The 17,122-nt window shown below is 46.1% G+C and overlaps 1 protein-coding gene across 8 annotated transcripts in view; it reads right to left on the bottom strand.

The window, feature by feature from the left end:
* SEZ6L (seizure related 6 homolog like) overlaps nucleotides 1-17,122 on the bottom strand; it is a 214,533-nt gene that overhangs the window by 35,044 nt on the left and 162,367 nt on the right. For all 8 annotated transcript variants that reach the window (XM_034948566.4, XM_034948567.4, XM_034948569.4 and 5 more), the window contains exons 10-11: nucleotides 8,292-8,488; nucleotides 1,008-1,202 (exon numbers count right to left, since the gene is read on the bottom strand). In XM_034948566.4, coding sequence (XP_034804457.1) covers nucleotides 1,008-1,202; nucleotides 8,292-8,488 — 392 coding nt within the window. The remainder of the gene's footprint in view (nucleotides 1-1,007; nucleotides 1,203-8,291; nucleotides 8,489-17,122) is intronic.

Genomic DNA, 17,122 nt, shown 5'->3' with positions numbered 1-17,122 from the left:
TCCCTCCCTTCCTTCCTTCCCTCCCTCCCCTCTTTCATTCCTTCCCTCCCCTCCCTCCCCTTCACTCCCCTTCCCTCACCCTCCCCTCCCTCCCTTCTCTCCCCCTCCCTCACCTTCCCTCCCCTTCCCTCCCCCCTTCCCTCTCTTCCCTCCCCTTCCCTCCCCTTCCCTCCCCCTCCCTTCCCTCCCTTCCCTCTCCTTCCCTCCCCTTCCCTCCCCTTCCCTCCCCCTCCCTTCCTCCCTTCTTCCCTTCCCTCCCTTCCCTCCCTTGCCTCCTTTCTTTCTTTTTTTTCTCTTTCTTTCTTTCTTTCTTTCTTTCTTTCTTCCTTTCCTTCCTTCCTTCCTTCTTTCCTTCCTTCCTTCCTTCCTTCCTTCCTTCCTTCCTTCCTTCCTTCCTTCTTTCCTTCTCTCTCTCCCTGCCACCCCTCTCAACAGGGTTTTGCTCTGTCACCCAGGCTAAAGGGCAGAGGCATAATCATAGCTCAAACTCCTGCGTTCCAGCAATCCTCCTGTCTCAGCCTCCCGAGTAGCTAGGACTACAGGTGTGTCCCACCACACCCAGCTAATTTTTATGCTTATTATTATTTTTTAGAGATAGGGTCTCACTGTATTGCCCAGGCTGCTATCAAACTCATGGGCTCAAGTGATCTTCCCACCTCAGCCTCCCAAAGCACTAGGATTACAGGCATGAGCCACTACACCCAGCCAAATGTTCTTTTTCACCAGGCTACATACGCTCCCATTCACTGGAGTTCACACCACTCCCTAAAGTCTCACACCCAGCTTATCTCACTCGTTTACATTATGGTCCAGGTTTCTGAAGGCACCTGAGTCTATAATTCCACTGACAGCTATAAAATGACATTTGTGAGCAATGCTCGTGAATTGGTGGTGGAGGGGGAGTCCAGATTCTACATTAAACAGCTCCACTGCACCCACCAAAAAAAGATCCCTAGAAAGGATTTGCCACCCAGGGACCTAGAGGAAGGAAACGAGACCACTCTTACTTTTCTCACAAAATGGGGGGTCGCTGCTCCAGCTGAGGTCCCACTGGCAGGTGAGGGTGTCACTCCCCACGATGTCATAGCCGGGGTCACACTGGTAGGTGATTCTGGCTCCCCGCACCAACTCCGTGTGAGAAGTGGTTTTCCAGCCATTCTGGATCTCGGGTAAATCCGAGCAGGAGTCATTCCTTGACACCTCTTTAAAAGAGAAACGTCAGTCTTAGATGGGGGAAGCAGTCTTGTTGTCGGGGCCTCCTTTTATGAAGGCTAGAGGGATGAGCGAAGAGAAAAAAAAAGCCTCTAGAAATGAGCAACACACTTCCAAAATCGCTTAACTGGCAAGAGCTCGTCTATAGTGAAGCTTTATGGTTACCTCTCTCTGTGGGCCCCTGAACTCACTGAACATTCTCTTGGTTTGATAAAACCAGTTTAGGATTTCGAGTCAGACAGAATCCTAGCTCTGCCACTTACTAACGGTGTGACGGGGGGACAATCGCTTTTTGACTCTGCAGCTCAGGTTCCTTGACCTTTCATGAGGGAATAATTATAACAGCACCTGTCTCACTGTGGCCGCTGCTTACCAGATGTCACTGGATGACTCTCACCTCCGAGGGTTTACACTCTTTTAAAAATTTTTGTATTTTTGTTTTTTATTTTACTTTTGCTTTTCATTTATTATCATCATCATCATCATCATCATCATTATTTTTACAGGCAGGGTCTCTGTTGCTCAGGCTGGAGTGCAAGAGTATGATCATAGCTCTCCACAGCCTCAAACTCCTGGGCTCAAGTGATCCTCCCACTTCAGCCTCTCAAGTAGCTGGGACCACAGTCATGTACCACCATGGCCTGGCTAATTTTTTTTTTTTTTTTTCTGTAGAGATGAGCTCTTGTATGTTGCCTGGGCCAGTCTTGAAGTCTTAGGCTCAAGCAATCCTACCGCCTGGGCCTCCCAAAGTGTTGAGATTGCAGGCATGAGCCACTGTGCCTAGCAGAATTTACACTCTTGTGTAGTCCCTACCAACACTGAATAGGAGATTGCAAAAGTGGCCCTGGGTGGCTTCCGAGGTTAGGTCATAACAACATTGAGTTTCTCTTCTTGCTCTCTATTGAATCACTTGCTTCGGAGGAAGCAGCTGCCATATTGTGAGGATGCTCAAGCAGCCCTCCAGAGAGACCCATGGGAAGAGAAACTGAGGCCTCCTGTCAATAGTTGGCATTGACTTGCCAGCCACATGTGTGAGCCATTTGGAAGTTCATCATCCAGTGCTTATCAAGCCTTCAGGTGACTGCAGCTCTGGCTGGCATCCTGACCAGAGCCTCATGAGAGACCCCAAGACAAAGCCATCCAACTCATGCTGCTCCTGAATTTCTAACCCAGAGAAACTGCAAGATGACAAATGTTTACTGCTAATTTGGGGTATAATCTATGACACAGCAATAGGTGACTAATATGCTCAGCTTCATCCTAAGAATATCTGTAAATCCATGAGTTTGGTGAATAAGTAATATATGCATTTTTAATATGCATTAAGAGAAATAATCAGCTATCAAAATAAAAAGAAGCTGGGCACAGTGGCTCATGCCTATAATCTCAGCACTTTGGGAAGCCAAGGTAGGAGGATTGCTTGAGCCCAGGATTGGAGATCAGCTTGGACAATGTAGGGAGACCTCCCCATCTCTACAAAAACAATAATAAAACCAAAAAAATGAGCCAGGTATGACGGCACGTGTTAGTAGTCCCAGCTGCTCAGGAGGCTGAGGTGGGAGGATTGCTTGAGTCTGGGAGTTCGAGACTGCAGCGAGCCATGAAGGCTTCACTGCACTCCAGACTCGGTGACAGAGAGAGACCCTGTCTCAAAAGAAAAGAAAAAAAAAACAATTTGAACAAAAATAAATAAAAATAAACTGTTGGTATATTCTTCAAATCCAATTGCATATCATTAGTGAAAATGAACCATACTCCAGAAAATGCTACCCACAGCTTATTACTGTGTCTTTCTCTGTAATTGTTCTGTTTTTCTCCTACAAACTCTTGTTACTAAGGTAGCAATGCATGGCAAACTATTACTATTCTTGCTTCAAAGTGCCCACTGCACAGATTTGGAGGAGCGAGCTAATTATGTTGTATAATTAATTTGCAGTTCTTATGTGCTTCTGGGGAAAGGAGAGCACCTCCGCTGTCTGCAGGAAAGTCATTCTGAGAACTAAGCAATGGCTTTTCCCGGGATTTCATCATGATTTTATTTGGGGAAAGGAGATCTCATGGGTGTCTGCAAGAAGAAGGGTAAAAAAATAGCTTCGAGAATTGCTTGGTGGGGGGACAGGAGCCTCTATTTTTAGGCCTCTGAAAAATCAGCCAAGCCCTGGATTTGGGACACAGCTGCAGATGCTCAGACTATGGATGAAAGGGGAGAAATGGGAGCAGACACCAGAAATGTGGTCTGCCTTGAGCCAAATGCTTTGAGACGGAGAAAGGTTTGCTTGTCTGACTTTTCAATATGGGCCACCATGGCTGCACGCTCCCGTGGGACCTCCTGTCTCCTTGGTGGCACCCACTGCATTTGTAATTTCTCAGTTGCTGCCACGATGTAGAAGCTTGGCTTAAATCTTGTCCCCACTGTTTACTAACTGGGTGGCCTTGGCTAAGTCACGTAACCTTCCTGTTCTTCAGATCCCAGGGCCTGTACCCCAGGGACCCTGATTCAGGAACATGCATTTTTACCAAGCACCCTAAGTAGAGGTTTCTAGAATGGTCCGTCCCCATGGGCCCTTGTTAACTTTGCTAATAATTAGAAAACCACCCTATAACCTTCCTGTTCTTCAGATTCCAGGGCTTGTACCCCAGAGACCCTGACTCAGGAACATGTATTTTTTTACCAAGCACCCTAAGTGGAGGTTCTGGAATGGTCTGTTCCCATGGGCCCTTGTTAACTTTACTAAGAATTAGAAAACTGTCCTAGGAGTTGGAAGACTTCTTTTCTACTCTTCTTTCTTTTTTAAATAAATGGTGTGATTCCAGTCATGCCAATTAACTGCTCTAAGCCTCATTGTTCTCATTTGCAGAGTGGAGTCAAGAATTATTACATTGTCTATTCCAAAAGGCAATGTGAAAGTTAAATAACATGCAGGATATGACGATGTTGTGTGAACACTAAGATGAGTTAGATGGATTCGTTTGTTTGTTTGACTGAGATATTATGGGCATCTTATTAGACTCTAGAAATGCAGGGATCTGAAGTCATGGTTTCGGTCTCATGGACAAGATTAGCACCAAGGTTCAATTTTTGCACAAAAGAAATGCACAAATGCACTGAATGCACACCACCATCTACCATTTCATGCTCATGGCAGACATCACTAATCAAGCACAGCCATCTATTTGTTTGAATCAAGAGGAAACCTCCCAATCCTCAAAACAGCACTCCAGGGAGCCACTGTCATTTGATTGGAGTTGACTTACAATATGGAGCTTAGTTATTATCCTAGACTTGGAGGAATAAACACACGACAAATAACCAACGTCTTCTCAAAAAGCACTGCTTACTTATCTCTGTTTCTTAATCCCTTCCATCCCATGCCTTTGGCCATAGACAGTGGGCAAAGAACAGGAAACAGTGAATGGGTCTTTGCATCTCTCTGTTCAAAGGTGAATTCTGGGAGTAGAATTCACATTCTAGAACCACGTAGGCCCAGAGTCTTCCTGTGGAAGGCTCTAATTGCAATCATAGCAGATAAACTTTGGCCACCTTCCAGAGCTGGGCTTAGGCATTTAGGTCAATATAGGATCTTCAGAATTCTCTAGTGACCACAGGAACCCCTGACCTACTATCTGATGCATCCATTGAATGGGAGTTACATCTGTGTAACTCCCATGTATGGTAAAATCTAGACCCAGAATAACAAATACCCTTCTCATGCCCATGGCAGGCATCACTAATCAATCATGGCATTCTTTGCCATAGACTTTAGGCATGACCTCCTTGGAGTTCTTTTCAACATGGTCTTCAACATAAGTAGTAAGCAACTGAGTGGTATCGCAATTAGCTAGAACGGTCTATTTGCCATTCTTGTGAAATTAACTGTGTGTTTCTTTAACAGGAATAACAATCAGGAACTGTTCTCTCTTTTTTGTTACCCAAACTAGCCAAGCTGTGTATCCCTGAAAAACATTCTCTGCAATCCTTTTTCTGCCTCTCCCACAGCATCAGCTTGTGATCCTGGTATTGTCTATTAATGGGACTGCCTTTCGCATTTCCACTAATGTCTTAAGGGTAGGGAGAATATTCTATTCATCTCTATATCCTGGTGTGCAGAGCCTAGCATATAGGAGGTGTCAAGGGATTTTTTATGAACCAAATCCTCTGAAAATGGAGATAATGCATTTGAAGATGTGAAATAAAATAATATATGTTAAAGTGCTCGCCAACTGTAAGTTGTCACACAAATCACAAAAAGTTTCAACTTCAATGAACAAAAACACTTCTTCTTCAAGATATTGCCAAACTGAACACTGGCCAGACTTTCTGGTTAACCTTGACCAGCCTTGGATAGAGTCAGTCAGATTTTTTTTTTTTTTTTTTTGCCATCAAGCTGAATGCAGGTTTGGAATACTGACTTGGGCGCTAGGGGAGATAAATGAGCAAAAACCATGACCTCATCTTTCAGTGGAGAGGGAGAGGACGTCTAAGGAGAGAGACAGGAGCCAGGAGACCAGAGACTTCCTCCAAAGGCAGCTGAGTCTGGAGGGTACATTGCCTGGACAGCCAACATGAGTTATCCCCTGAAGCCCAGGGCACTGCCCAGAAAAGAGCGGGGAACCCACAAGAAATTGTAGCAATAACACTCTGAAAATATTTAGCAGCACAATCAAAGGTAAAAGGCCCCTGGGAAACAAAAAAAAGAAGATCAATACTCGTGTTAGCCTCTCTGAGAGGTGGACATGTAGCAGGCAGGGATGAAAAATGTTCACCATCTGGAAATAAAAATGCAAGGAATGTACTTTGGCACGCACGAGGCTTCTTGAAACAGCCCATGGTCAAGGGGGTAGCTTGTTTTTTAGGTGCAAGTGCTGGTACAGAGAGGACATTTCATATTATTAGGTTGGCGGGGAAGTAATTGCAGTTTTTGCAAATTAAAACTCCAAAAATCATAATTACTTCTGCACCAACCTAGTTAGAGATGGACAATTCTTTTCTTTTCTTTCCTTTTGTTTTCTTCTTTGAGACGGAGTCTCGCTCTATCACCCAGGCTGGAGTCAGTGGCTCAATCTTGGCTCACTGCAACCTCTGCTTCCTGGGCTCAAGCAATTCTCCTGCCTCAGCCTCCCAAGTAGCTGGGACTACAGGTGCCTGCCACCACACCCAGCTAATGTTTTTTTTTTTTTTGTATTTTTAGTAGAGATGGGGTTTCACTGTGTTAGCCAGGATGGTCTCGATCTCCTGACCTCGTAATCTGCCCGCCTCAGCCTCCCAAAGTGCTAGGATTACAGGCGTGAGCCACTGCGCCCGGCCGAGATGGACAATTCTTTAAGTGAAGGGGGAGAAAGAACCAAAGACATGGAATCTTGCTCCAACCACAGGGTCTTTGGTGGTAGTGGTGGTGGCAGAGGGCTGGGTAGGATGAATTCTCCTTTTCTCTGCTCCATCCTGGAAATCAAGATGCCAGTCTAATTCCTGGGAAGTGCAAGCACGTTTCCTAATCACTGGCCGAATCCTGCCCATTGAAATTCTTGGGGTGCAACCACTCACCCATTCTTCTAGATGTCAAAGGATGTTAGGTCTTAATTACCCTCTGTGTCTCCCAGGTTCTCCGCTGCTGCCCAAAATATTGGGGGTGGAGGAAGCTTTGGAGCTAGGGATGAGGAAGCATGGATGGGAGCTCAGCTCTGCCCCAATGAGCAACCCTTCATCCTTGCTTGTCCAGGGTTTCTTCTGCTGGAACACGACAGGGCTGGACCAGTTCCTCTCTTAGTGCAAGTCTCTTCTGGGACTGGAATCAGTGGGACTTCATGATGTCCCAGTCCTCTGACATCTGGGAATGTTGGTAGTTCGGACTAGAGTGGTGGCCATAGAAAGACGGGGACATGTGCTTGGATTTGAGACATATTGAAAAGTGGAGTTGAGAGGATGGATTGGATATGGGGGCAAGGAAGGAGGAAGCAACCTGAGAAACCAGGAGAGTTGTTGTCTCATTTCCTAGGATTGGCAGATAGCAGGGGATGCTGTTGGGTAGTGGTGGTGGTGGGTAGGAAAAGAAATCATTCTGTTTGGCCATGTTAAATCTGAGATGTCTACTGGATGGAGGCAAGGGAGGAGTTGGCAGGGAGTTGGATAGATGGATTTGGAGTTTAAGGTCAAGGTTGTAAGTATGAACCCGTCAACGGATATTGGTACTGTTTAAATCCATGGGAACTAATGAGGGCATGGAGGGAGTGAGTCTAGCTGGAAGAGAGGATACAGTCCAGGATGGAGCCTGGGACCCTCCAGGGTTTAAAGGTTGAAAAGGGGTGGGTCTTAGAGCTAGTAATGAATGAGGGAGAGTTACAGGGTGGGGAATGAGAAGGGAAGAGTGTGATTGGATGAAAGCACACGAGGGGTCATAGGAGTGTGTGAGCTTAGCGTGAATTTGATAGCAGGTGTTTTTTTGTTTTGTTTTTTTTAGGAGGAGCAGGAGAGACATGGTTTGGAGGCCACACTGAGGATGAGGAAAGACATCTTTTGCATCTATAGCTCCTAGAGTACAAGAAGTGTGAAAGGAAGACTGTCCTTGTTCAACGAGGCTACAGGAAAAGAAGAGGCCTTAGAGGAGAGCTGAGCTTCAGTTCGGGCAAGAAGGTGAAGACGATGTTTGAGAAGTTGCACAAATTGGGAAGAAATTAGGAAGTATGTTGATGTAAGATCTCAGCTGGCCACAAATGAAACATGGGGACAACAGGTTCTCAGCTGACCACACATGAAACATAAGTTATGAGGCATTGTCTACTACATCCTGATATCAACCTTGTGGAATAGGTATCACTATGCCCATCTTACAGATGACAAAAAGAAGGCTCAGAGAGGTTCAGTAACTTTCCCAAAGCCACACAGACATCGATGACCGTGCTAGGGCTCAAACCCTGGTCCTCATGACTAGAGAGCCCAGGCTTTTAAAAATGAAATGAGTACATTTCAATACAATACAATGAAAAATCACTGTAGTACAAAACTGCCAAATAACCTAGAGGAAACCACCTTAACCTGTATCTAAACACAAAGAAAAAATAAATTGACCAGATGAGACACCTACCTATGTAGTTCATGATAAATCCCTGGCCCTTTCCAAAGATGAGGCCAGCAGGGTCCGAATGGAACTGGATGGTTAAGTCTGGCGTGGAGGAGTACAGTTTCTGGGGGCCACTGTTCCCAAGGTACTGCCCCAAGATGTGGGGCATGACCTCGTCGCCATCGTAGATGGTCAAGATGTCACTGTTGCTCAGATTCAGGCTTGGAGGGCAGAGAAGAGGGAGAGTCATGTGAAATAGAGAATGGGCATTCAATAAACCCTTGATTAACTTTTTCAGGCAATACAAAATTTGTTAAGTGTGTATGTGTCAGGCTCCAGGCTATGTGTCTTAACCCCAAGCTGAGGGTAAGATTGACATAGACTGCAAATGTGACACAAAGATTTGTAAGTCATTTTTTTTTGAGACAGAGTCTCACTCTGTCACCCAGGCTAGAGTGCAGTGGCACTCTCAGCTCGCTGCAATCTCTGCCTTCCGGGTTCAAGCAATTCTCCTGTCTCAGCCTCCCGAGTAGCTGGGACTACAGGTGCATGCTGCTATGTCTGGCTAATTTTTTTTGTATTTAGTAGAGATGCGGTTTCACCGTGTTGCCCAGGCTGGTCTCCAAATCCTGAGCTCAGGCAATCTGCCCACCTCGGCCTCCCAATGTGCTAGGATTACAGGCATGAGTCACCGTGCCCGGCTGTCAGTTGGGTTTTTGAAGACACATTGATGCAATGGTCTTGGCTGCATGGGACTCATTGCAAAGTCAAATGCTGCATTGTAAGAAGAATCACCTTCAAAACTCCCGTTATTGGCAACCATTTCTTAGGTGACATCTCTGTGTTAGGCACCAGGCTACAGGCTGGGGCTATGACCTGCATCTTTCATTCTTCTTCAGTGCAGAACATGCTGACAGCTTGCTAATTACAACTTGCATTTTTATATAAGGTGAAATGATCTTTCCATTTATCACGGGGCAAATTCCTCAAAGTCAACTGAATGATCCATTATGTTTAAGGGGTAGGGCAGAGGTGGGATGGAGGCACCTTATTTATGAGATATGCTCAAACCTGTCACCATTCATACTGTTAAAGGATGACACATTTTCAAAGACTCCAATGCAAGAAAGTACCTTGACACTAAATAATTAAACCACGGTGGATAGTTAATAATCCAGAAATCACTTCACTATACCACAGAAACATGTGCCATCTCAGACATGCTAGATAAAATTGATCTCTAATTGAAAGAATGCCAGATAATTCACCTTTGGCTTCATCAATCATGGACAGATACAAACTCACATTTCTTTCTTTCCTTTCTTCTTTCCCTCTCTCTGTCTTCTTTCTCTCTCATGTCTTTCTCCTTTTCTTGTCTCCTTCTCCTTAATGTTCTTTTTTGTTTGTTTTTTTGAGCATCTACTATGAGCCAGGCACTGTGCTGAGCTCAGAAGGGTCACAGAGTAGTGATCTATTTAGATTTGTAAGCCAGGGATTGTGGCAGGAGTTATAACCAAAGTAAGGACAGAGAAAGTAAGGACAAACTCAGATTAGGGGCATCATGGAAGCATTCCTGCAGTAGGTGATGCTTCTTGCTCTGAAACCTCAAGAAAGAGTAGGAGACCTCGAGGCAGATAAACACAGAGTAGGGAGTCCAGGTGCAGTGCCTTACACCTGTAATCCCAGCACTTTTGGAGGCTGAGGTGGGAGGATTGCTTGAGGTCAGGAGTTCAAGACCATTCTGGGCAACAAAGAGAGACCCTGTCTCTACAAAAAAAAAAAAGAAAAAAAAGAAAAAAAAGTCCGGGCGTGGTGGCTCATGCCTATAATCCCAGCACTTTGAGAGGCCGAGGCAGGAGGATCACGAGGTCAAGAAATCGAAACCATCCTGGCCAACATGGTGAAACCCCGTCTCTACTAAAAAAAAAAAATTAGCTGGGCGTGGTGGCAGATGCCTGTAGTTCCAGCTACTCGGGAGGCTGAGGCAGGAGAATTGCTTGAACCTGGGAGGTGGAGGTTGAAGTGAGCTGAGATTGTGCCACTGCACTCCAGCCTGGGCAAAGAAGCGAGACCCTGTCTCAAAAAAAATTTTTTTTTTTGGTGTGGTGGTGCACCTCTGTAGTCCTAGCTTCTCAGGAGGCTGAGGCAGGAGGATTGCTTGAGCCCAGAAGCTTGAGGCTACAGTGAGCTATGATTGTGCCACTGTACTCCAGCCTGGGCAATAGAGCGAGAACTCATCTCACAAAACAAAACAAAACAAAACAAAACAAAACAAAACAAAACAATGAATGGTGGGGAGAAGGCAGAGGGAAGAAAGGAGTAAGACCATGGTTCCTGAAAGAATTTTCCCAGTGGTCAGTGTGCCTGGGGTATGGGGATAGGCATAGAAGCCTGCAGAGTTCTGCAGGGATTAGATCATGAAGGGCTTAAAGAGCCAAGCTTCAACTTTTGGACATCATCTTGCAGGAGACGGGGAGACACTGAAGGGTTTTATACAGGAACTGTATGACTGAGCAATTCAATGCCAGAGGAAAGGTGTTCCGGGAAATGGCCCTGAGCAGAGTTCCTGAAACTGATGCAGACTGGCAGTGGCCCTCCCTGCTGATAGCTTCATCCAATGGCCAACAGTGGTGTTTGCTGCTAGTCCGGCAGTTGGGAGGTGAGGTGGCAACTACCCATGTTGGTGTTTCAGGTGGTCAGAACAAAACAACAGAAACACAAAGAAAGGTATTGAAAGTTTGCTTCTGGGAGGGCAGGGATTGTATTTTATTCACCCCAATACCTTCCACCATACCTCTCAGTTCCTCATGTAAAGTTGCTCCAAGGGGTGGCTTAGGAAGATTTTGATTGCCGCCATAATTTTCATCACTTTCCCCTATGCTACTCCCAAAACATCTTCAAATAAAAGCTACCTGCTTGCTTTGCACACATGTCTTCAAGACAAAACCCCCAGACTCCTCCTACCCCCCTGACAGTTTTTAACCAGATCGAAGCCCCTAAACCCCTGCTGTATTGAAATTCTGGAGTTGCCACTTGTTCTTGCACACAGTAGGTGCTCAATAAATGCTAAGGTATGAAAGAGCCTCCCAGAGAGTCTACTTGACAGCAAAAATAGTGGGACTGATGTCAGCTTTGGACCTGTAGTAGGGGAGGGCCTCTTTAGCTCTACGTACCATGAAAACATCAATTGTTCATGAAAGTACTGGATTAGACTAGTGTGAAACATGGTAGATGGCAGATATATTCCTTAAGCCGACTTCACAGCTGATCCGCTGGTAACAGTAGTTTACAGACAATGCACATCTTGGCTTTATTCTTTCACTTAAATGGCCAAAATGCAGTAGCAGCATCTTCAAGGGTGAAAATAGCTTTCATTTTAAAACCATACGGCAACTCTTTGTTCTCCATAAAATAGGATGGAGCAATGTGCAGGGAAGAGCACACTGGCTTGGAAATCAGAAAGCTTTGGTTTGATTCTCAGCTTTGTCACTTTCATGTAAGGCATGTGATTTTTCTGAAATTTCTTGTCTGTGAATCAGCCTTAATATTCCTCGTCTATGTCATGAGCTCTGGGGATGAGGTGAGGCAGGCAGAAGGTCTGGATTCAAATTCCAGCTTCAGCATTAGCACCTGAGCAAGCTCGGTGATGTCATTTGAATGTTATGTTGTTATATTCCACTTTCATTTTTGGCATCATCATCGTTGCCATCACCATCATCACTATCGTCATCATCATCATCACCACCATCATCCTTCTTTGGATTTCTGTTTATGCCAAATGACGTCAGATGATTTATGTCAGTGGTTTTCAACTAGGGGCAGTTTTCCTCACAGGTGACATTTGGCAATGTCTGGAAACATATTTTTCCTAACTAGGTGGGTACCACGGGTGAGTGGAGGCCAGGGATGCTGTTAAACATACTACAGTGCACGAGACAGCCCCTCAACCCAAAAAAGTATCTAGTCCAAAATGTCAACAGGGCTAAACTTGAGAAACCATGACTTATATAAATGCACATTGTAAACGGTGTGCAACAGACCATTAAATGCAATTTCTTCTGTTGTTCTGAAATTTTAGCAGTGTCTCCCTAAGCTAAGAACAAGACAATAGGTACAGTGGCTTTCCACTTTCCAAAGAGAGATACTTCGCTGTTGATTGCATTTGGATTCTCCAGATGCAGAGATCAAGCAAACATACAAATGCCTTTTGAAGTCTGGCTTGTCTGGGAGGCCATCCCAGGCAGCACTGGTGGGGAAATGAGACAAGAAGAAGGGAAGGACTCAACGAAGAGGGGATTGATGAGCAGGTTTCACTGTGCATTTTGGGTTCAGTCCTGCAGGAATTTTAGAGATGGTGCAGAACACATCCATAGGGAGAAGGAGCTGGGGTATTTATCCTCCAGTTTCCATCCTTTATTGACTGAGGGCTGCTCCTGGAGGTGTTGAGTCCCTAGCACTTCTGGCTTGCCCATGTGACCACATGGCATCAGAGAAATGCTGGAGAAGTGGGCAGGGCCTTGCAGTAGGAAGTCACTATGGGCACATGGTGGCAAGTATTGCACGGCTTAGACAGAGTACCAATGGCATCATCTACTAACATTGATGCAGCTATTCCAGTCTGAGCCCTTCTTCCCACCTCTAGCTTATATAAGAGAAGGAAAAGAAGGCACTGGCCATTGAGGATGCTGGCAGGAAGGACTGCCTTGAGGGGAGCGGTCACTGTGGGGCATCATAGGAGGGAGGGTCGAATGTGTATCACCCTCACATTAAGCCTAGTGAGGAGGGCTTCGAGGGAACTCTTGGTGACTTGGCAGGTGTCTTTCTTTTGTGGCTTGGATAACAGTAGCTGGATTTGATGCTCACCAAAAGAAATGACAAAATCAGACTGGGGATGCCTGCCTGCCTCTGGGCAGAGCAAGGAGAATAAAAGCAGATATTGACAGTGAGCATCCCATCACTGATGACAGTAGGGATATGATCTATGTTTCCTGGGTCTAGTTGTGAACCTTGCAGGCAGAAGCCAACTACAGGTCTCCTTAAAAGTGGCTTCCTATTGAAAGGGTGATAGAACCCCAGCAAAAGGGAAAGTTAAGAGCAGCTGTGCTCAGGAGACTTTCACACATTTAATATCCTATTAAAGACAGAAAAAAAATCAGCATTCTATATATTCTATAACATAACAGTGTAGCCAAGTTAGAGTCTCCTATTCCCTTACCTCCCATGCCCTTTGCAAAATTCCCAGCCAGAGGAGCACGGTTGAGGGAGGGATGAAGTTTCAAAATGAATGATACTTAGGGTTATAAGATTTTCAGACTGGACTGCACTTATTGTGACCAGAAGACCTATGAAAACGCAGCTTTCACCCAGAGGAAAAAAATAATATAGGATGTGCCTGAAGGGTCACTGGGAGAAATAATCAAGTTACTCTCTGCCTCATCCTTCTGAATCTTTTTTGACAGACTGGTTCCAATTATGTACACAGAGTTTGGCAATTTAGTTTTTTCCCCTCGATGCAAAGAGGAGCTTACATTTTCACTTGCTCATCCATGTATTTACCAAGTGCATTTAGCGTCCCTGGAATCGGACCTTTGTAAGCAACTGAGATGAAAATGTGTTGAGTTCACTGCAGGGAGAGCCACAGGGCAGAGTGTGGTTTTCCGCTGAGGTCTGAATTGAGATGCCAGCTAGATACGATCCAAGGAGGCGCTAGGAAAACGGGATGGCAGTTTGACTCCAGGATGAAGGGGAGATGGAGAGATGCTGGCAGGCAGGCAGGCTTGGTCTGACTGTGGCTGGGAGTGGCAGGATCCCTTCTGGGAGAATCCTGTAGGACCACAGAGCTTCCCAAGACCTGACCCTGCCCGCTCTGGCCCTTCTCAGGTGCCAGAGTGAAAGGCTTTCCACAGGCACAAAGTGTGAGCTCCTGGCAGAAGGCCTCAGCTCCCATCTCCCCCTCTACATCCACCTCTTTCTTCTTGGTCACTGTCGCAGGCTATCCTCAGACCATCATCACCTTTCTCTTGGGCCGTTGGACAGTACCTCGGTGGTTTCCTGACTTCATCCTCACCTGGCCCTGATACTCCTCCCCTTAGCAGCCAGATGAATCTTTCCAGAAGGTAAATCAGATCTGCTCCCTCAACAGATCAATGAATAAGCAAAATACGGTCTATTTGTGCAGCGGAGTTATTATTCAGCCATAAAAAGGAATGCAGCACTGGCCCACGCCGCAGCACAGGTGAACCTCGGAAACATGACGTGCAGTGAAAGAAGCCAGCCACGAAAAGCCACCTGTTGAATCACTCCATTTATAAGGAATATCCAGAATAGGGAAATCCACAGAGAGAGAAGGCAGATGGGTGGTTATCAAGGGTTAGGGGGTGAGGAGAAGAATGCGGAACAATTGCTTAATCGGTATGGAATTTGTTTTTGGGGTGATGGAAATGTTTTGGCACTAGATACAAGTGTTGGTTGCACAATATTGTAAATGTATCACATATGTAGATATATATATTGTATATGTTAAAATGACTAATTGTATGTTGTATGAATTTCACCTCAATTAAAAAAAAGAAACATCTTAGGATAGAGTGCCAACTTTTAACCCTAGCCTCAAGGCTCTATAGGTCTATCTTTTGCATTGCCGCCTGCCCCGTCCCTGCCGCCTCATTTCTGACTCTCTCTCTTCCAAGCCATTGTTTTACCTCCAACCAGACTGCATTGCTCATCAGTCTTTCCAAAGCATGATGCTCTTGGTGACCTCTGGGACTTTTCACATTCCCTTCCCTGTGCTCTGAATTCTCCACCTGGGAAACTCCTACCCACCCCTTAGTTTCAGCCTTCCATGATTCACTATTGCACAGAGCCCCCAGCATCCCCTCCTGGTCTGGCCTGCAGCCCTTGTGCTCACCCTCCTTATGGAGCTCAGTCATTACTTGGGGCCCCATTGGTCTGGGGATGCTCATCTGCTGCAGATCAGGAGCTCCCTGAGGCCCTCCCATGTCTCACTCACTGCTGGCTGTATCCCTAGTGCTCAGCACCATGCTGAGTGTGTGTCTCGGGTGAATCAGTGCCAGCTCAGGGCATAGGGCCAGGTTTCGGGCTCAGATCTTGCACAGAGTAGACTGTGGCTTTGACCCCAATTCCTACCTAGGACCCTAACCCCGACTGGACTCTTCCCTGCTCCAACCTTGGGAAGGGGACTCCTCTCAGCCAGTGCCCTGGCTGCTTTCAGCATGCTCCCCAGGGGTTAAGTTGAAAACTTTGATATCAGAGGGAGGCTGCCTCAAGGGATTTCTGCCCCGCCTGCCTCTAGGGCTTCTTGTTGGCCATGCCTTGATCCTTCTTGGATATGTCGGTCACTAGAGTCAAGTCCAATGCCACCTGACACCCTGCATGCCTGAGAGGCCACTCCAAAGCCAACCCTCTGGCTTGTCCAGCTTGTCTAGCCTCCTCTCCTTCCCCACCTTGACCTTGCTCTGGGCACATTCTGCAGCCCCTTCAAGGGCCTGAGCAGCCATTTGTGGACATGCCATTTAGTGTTACCACTTCTGGCTGCTTCTTTAAATCCTCCCTTTCTCAGGGCAGTGGAAACACTGGTCCCATTGGATAGCTGAGAAAGCATTTCCCAGGACCCACATTTAGCTTTTGAATAACAACAGCGCTGTCCGCCAAGTATCAAGCATTCAAACAACCTCACAAAGTAAGACTTGCTCCATTATACAGATAAGGAAACTGAGGCTCAACCAGGAAGGTCAAAATTCAAACCTAGGTCTGTTGATGCCAAAGCTTGAGATCTGAACCACCATTTTATACAACAGCCCGTGACAGCCACATACACACGTTTTCAAGAAGTGTGTTCCGATTGAGTCTTGTGTCAGAAAACATGAATAAAAAAACCACAAATAAAATATTCAGAACAGCTGGGCATGATGGTTCATGCTTGTAAGCCCAGCACTTTGGGAGGCCAAGGCTGGAGGATCACTTGAGTTCAGGAGTTCAAGACCGGCCTGGGCAATATAGTGAAACCCCCATCTCTATAAAAAATAAAAACATTAGCCGGGCACGGTGGCACATGCCTGTGGTTCCAGCTACTCAGGAGGCTGAGGTGGGAAGATCACTTGAGCACTGGAGGTTGAGGCTGCAGTAAGCTTTGATTGCACCACTGTACTCCAGCATGGGTGACACAGTGAGATGCTGTCTAAAAAAAAAAATCTGGACTGGGTGCGGTGGCTCACACCTTTAATCCCAGCACTTTGGGAGGCCGAGGTGAGTGAATAACCTGAGGTCAGGAGCTCAAGACCAGCTTGGCCAATATGGTGAAATCCCATCTCTACAAAAAGTACAAAAATAAGCTGGGCATGGTGGCATGCACTTGTAGTCCCAGCTACTCGGGAGGCTGAGGTAGGAGAATTGCTTGAACCTGAGAGGCGGAGGTTGCAGTGAGCCGAGATCGCGCCACTGCACTCCAGCCTGGGCAACAGAGCGAGACCCTGTCTCAAAAAAAAAAAAAACATTGAAAATCCTCTCTTCCAGCTGTTTGAAAATGAACAACAAATTATTGTTAACTATCGTCACCTTACAGTGACGATATTCCTCCTATATAGCTGTGATTTTTGTATTACAGACATCATTTTTTAAAAATTAAATTAAATTCTTTTTTGAGACACAGTCTTGCTCTGTTGCCCAGGCTGGAGTGCAGTGGCACGATCTCAGCTCGTTGCAACCTCCACTCTCCCCGGGTTTAAGCCATTCTCCTGCCTCAGCCTCCCAAGTAACTGGGATTACAGGCACGTGCCACCATGCCTGGCTAATTTTTGTGTTTTTAGTGGAGACAGTGTTTCACCATGTTGGCTGGG

The sequence above is a fragment of the Pan paniscus genome, chromosome 23 (genome assembly GCF_029289425.2).
Source record: "Pan paniscus chromosome 23, NHGRI_mPanPan1-v2.0_pri, whole genome shotgun sequence".
Taxonomy (NCBI): Eukaryota; Metazoa; Chordata; class Mammalia; order Primates; family Hominidae; genus Pan; species Pan paniscus.
This window is presented reverse-complemented; position numbering and strand designations above follow the sequence as displayed.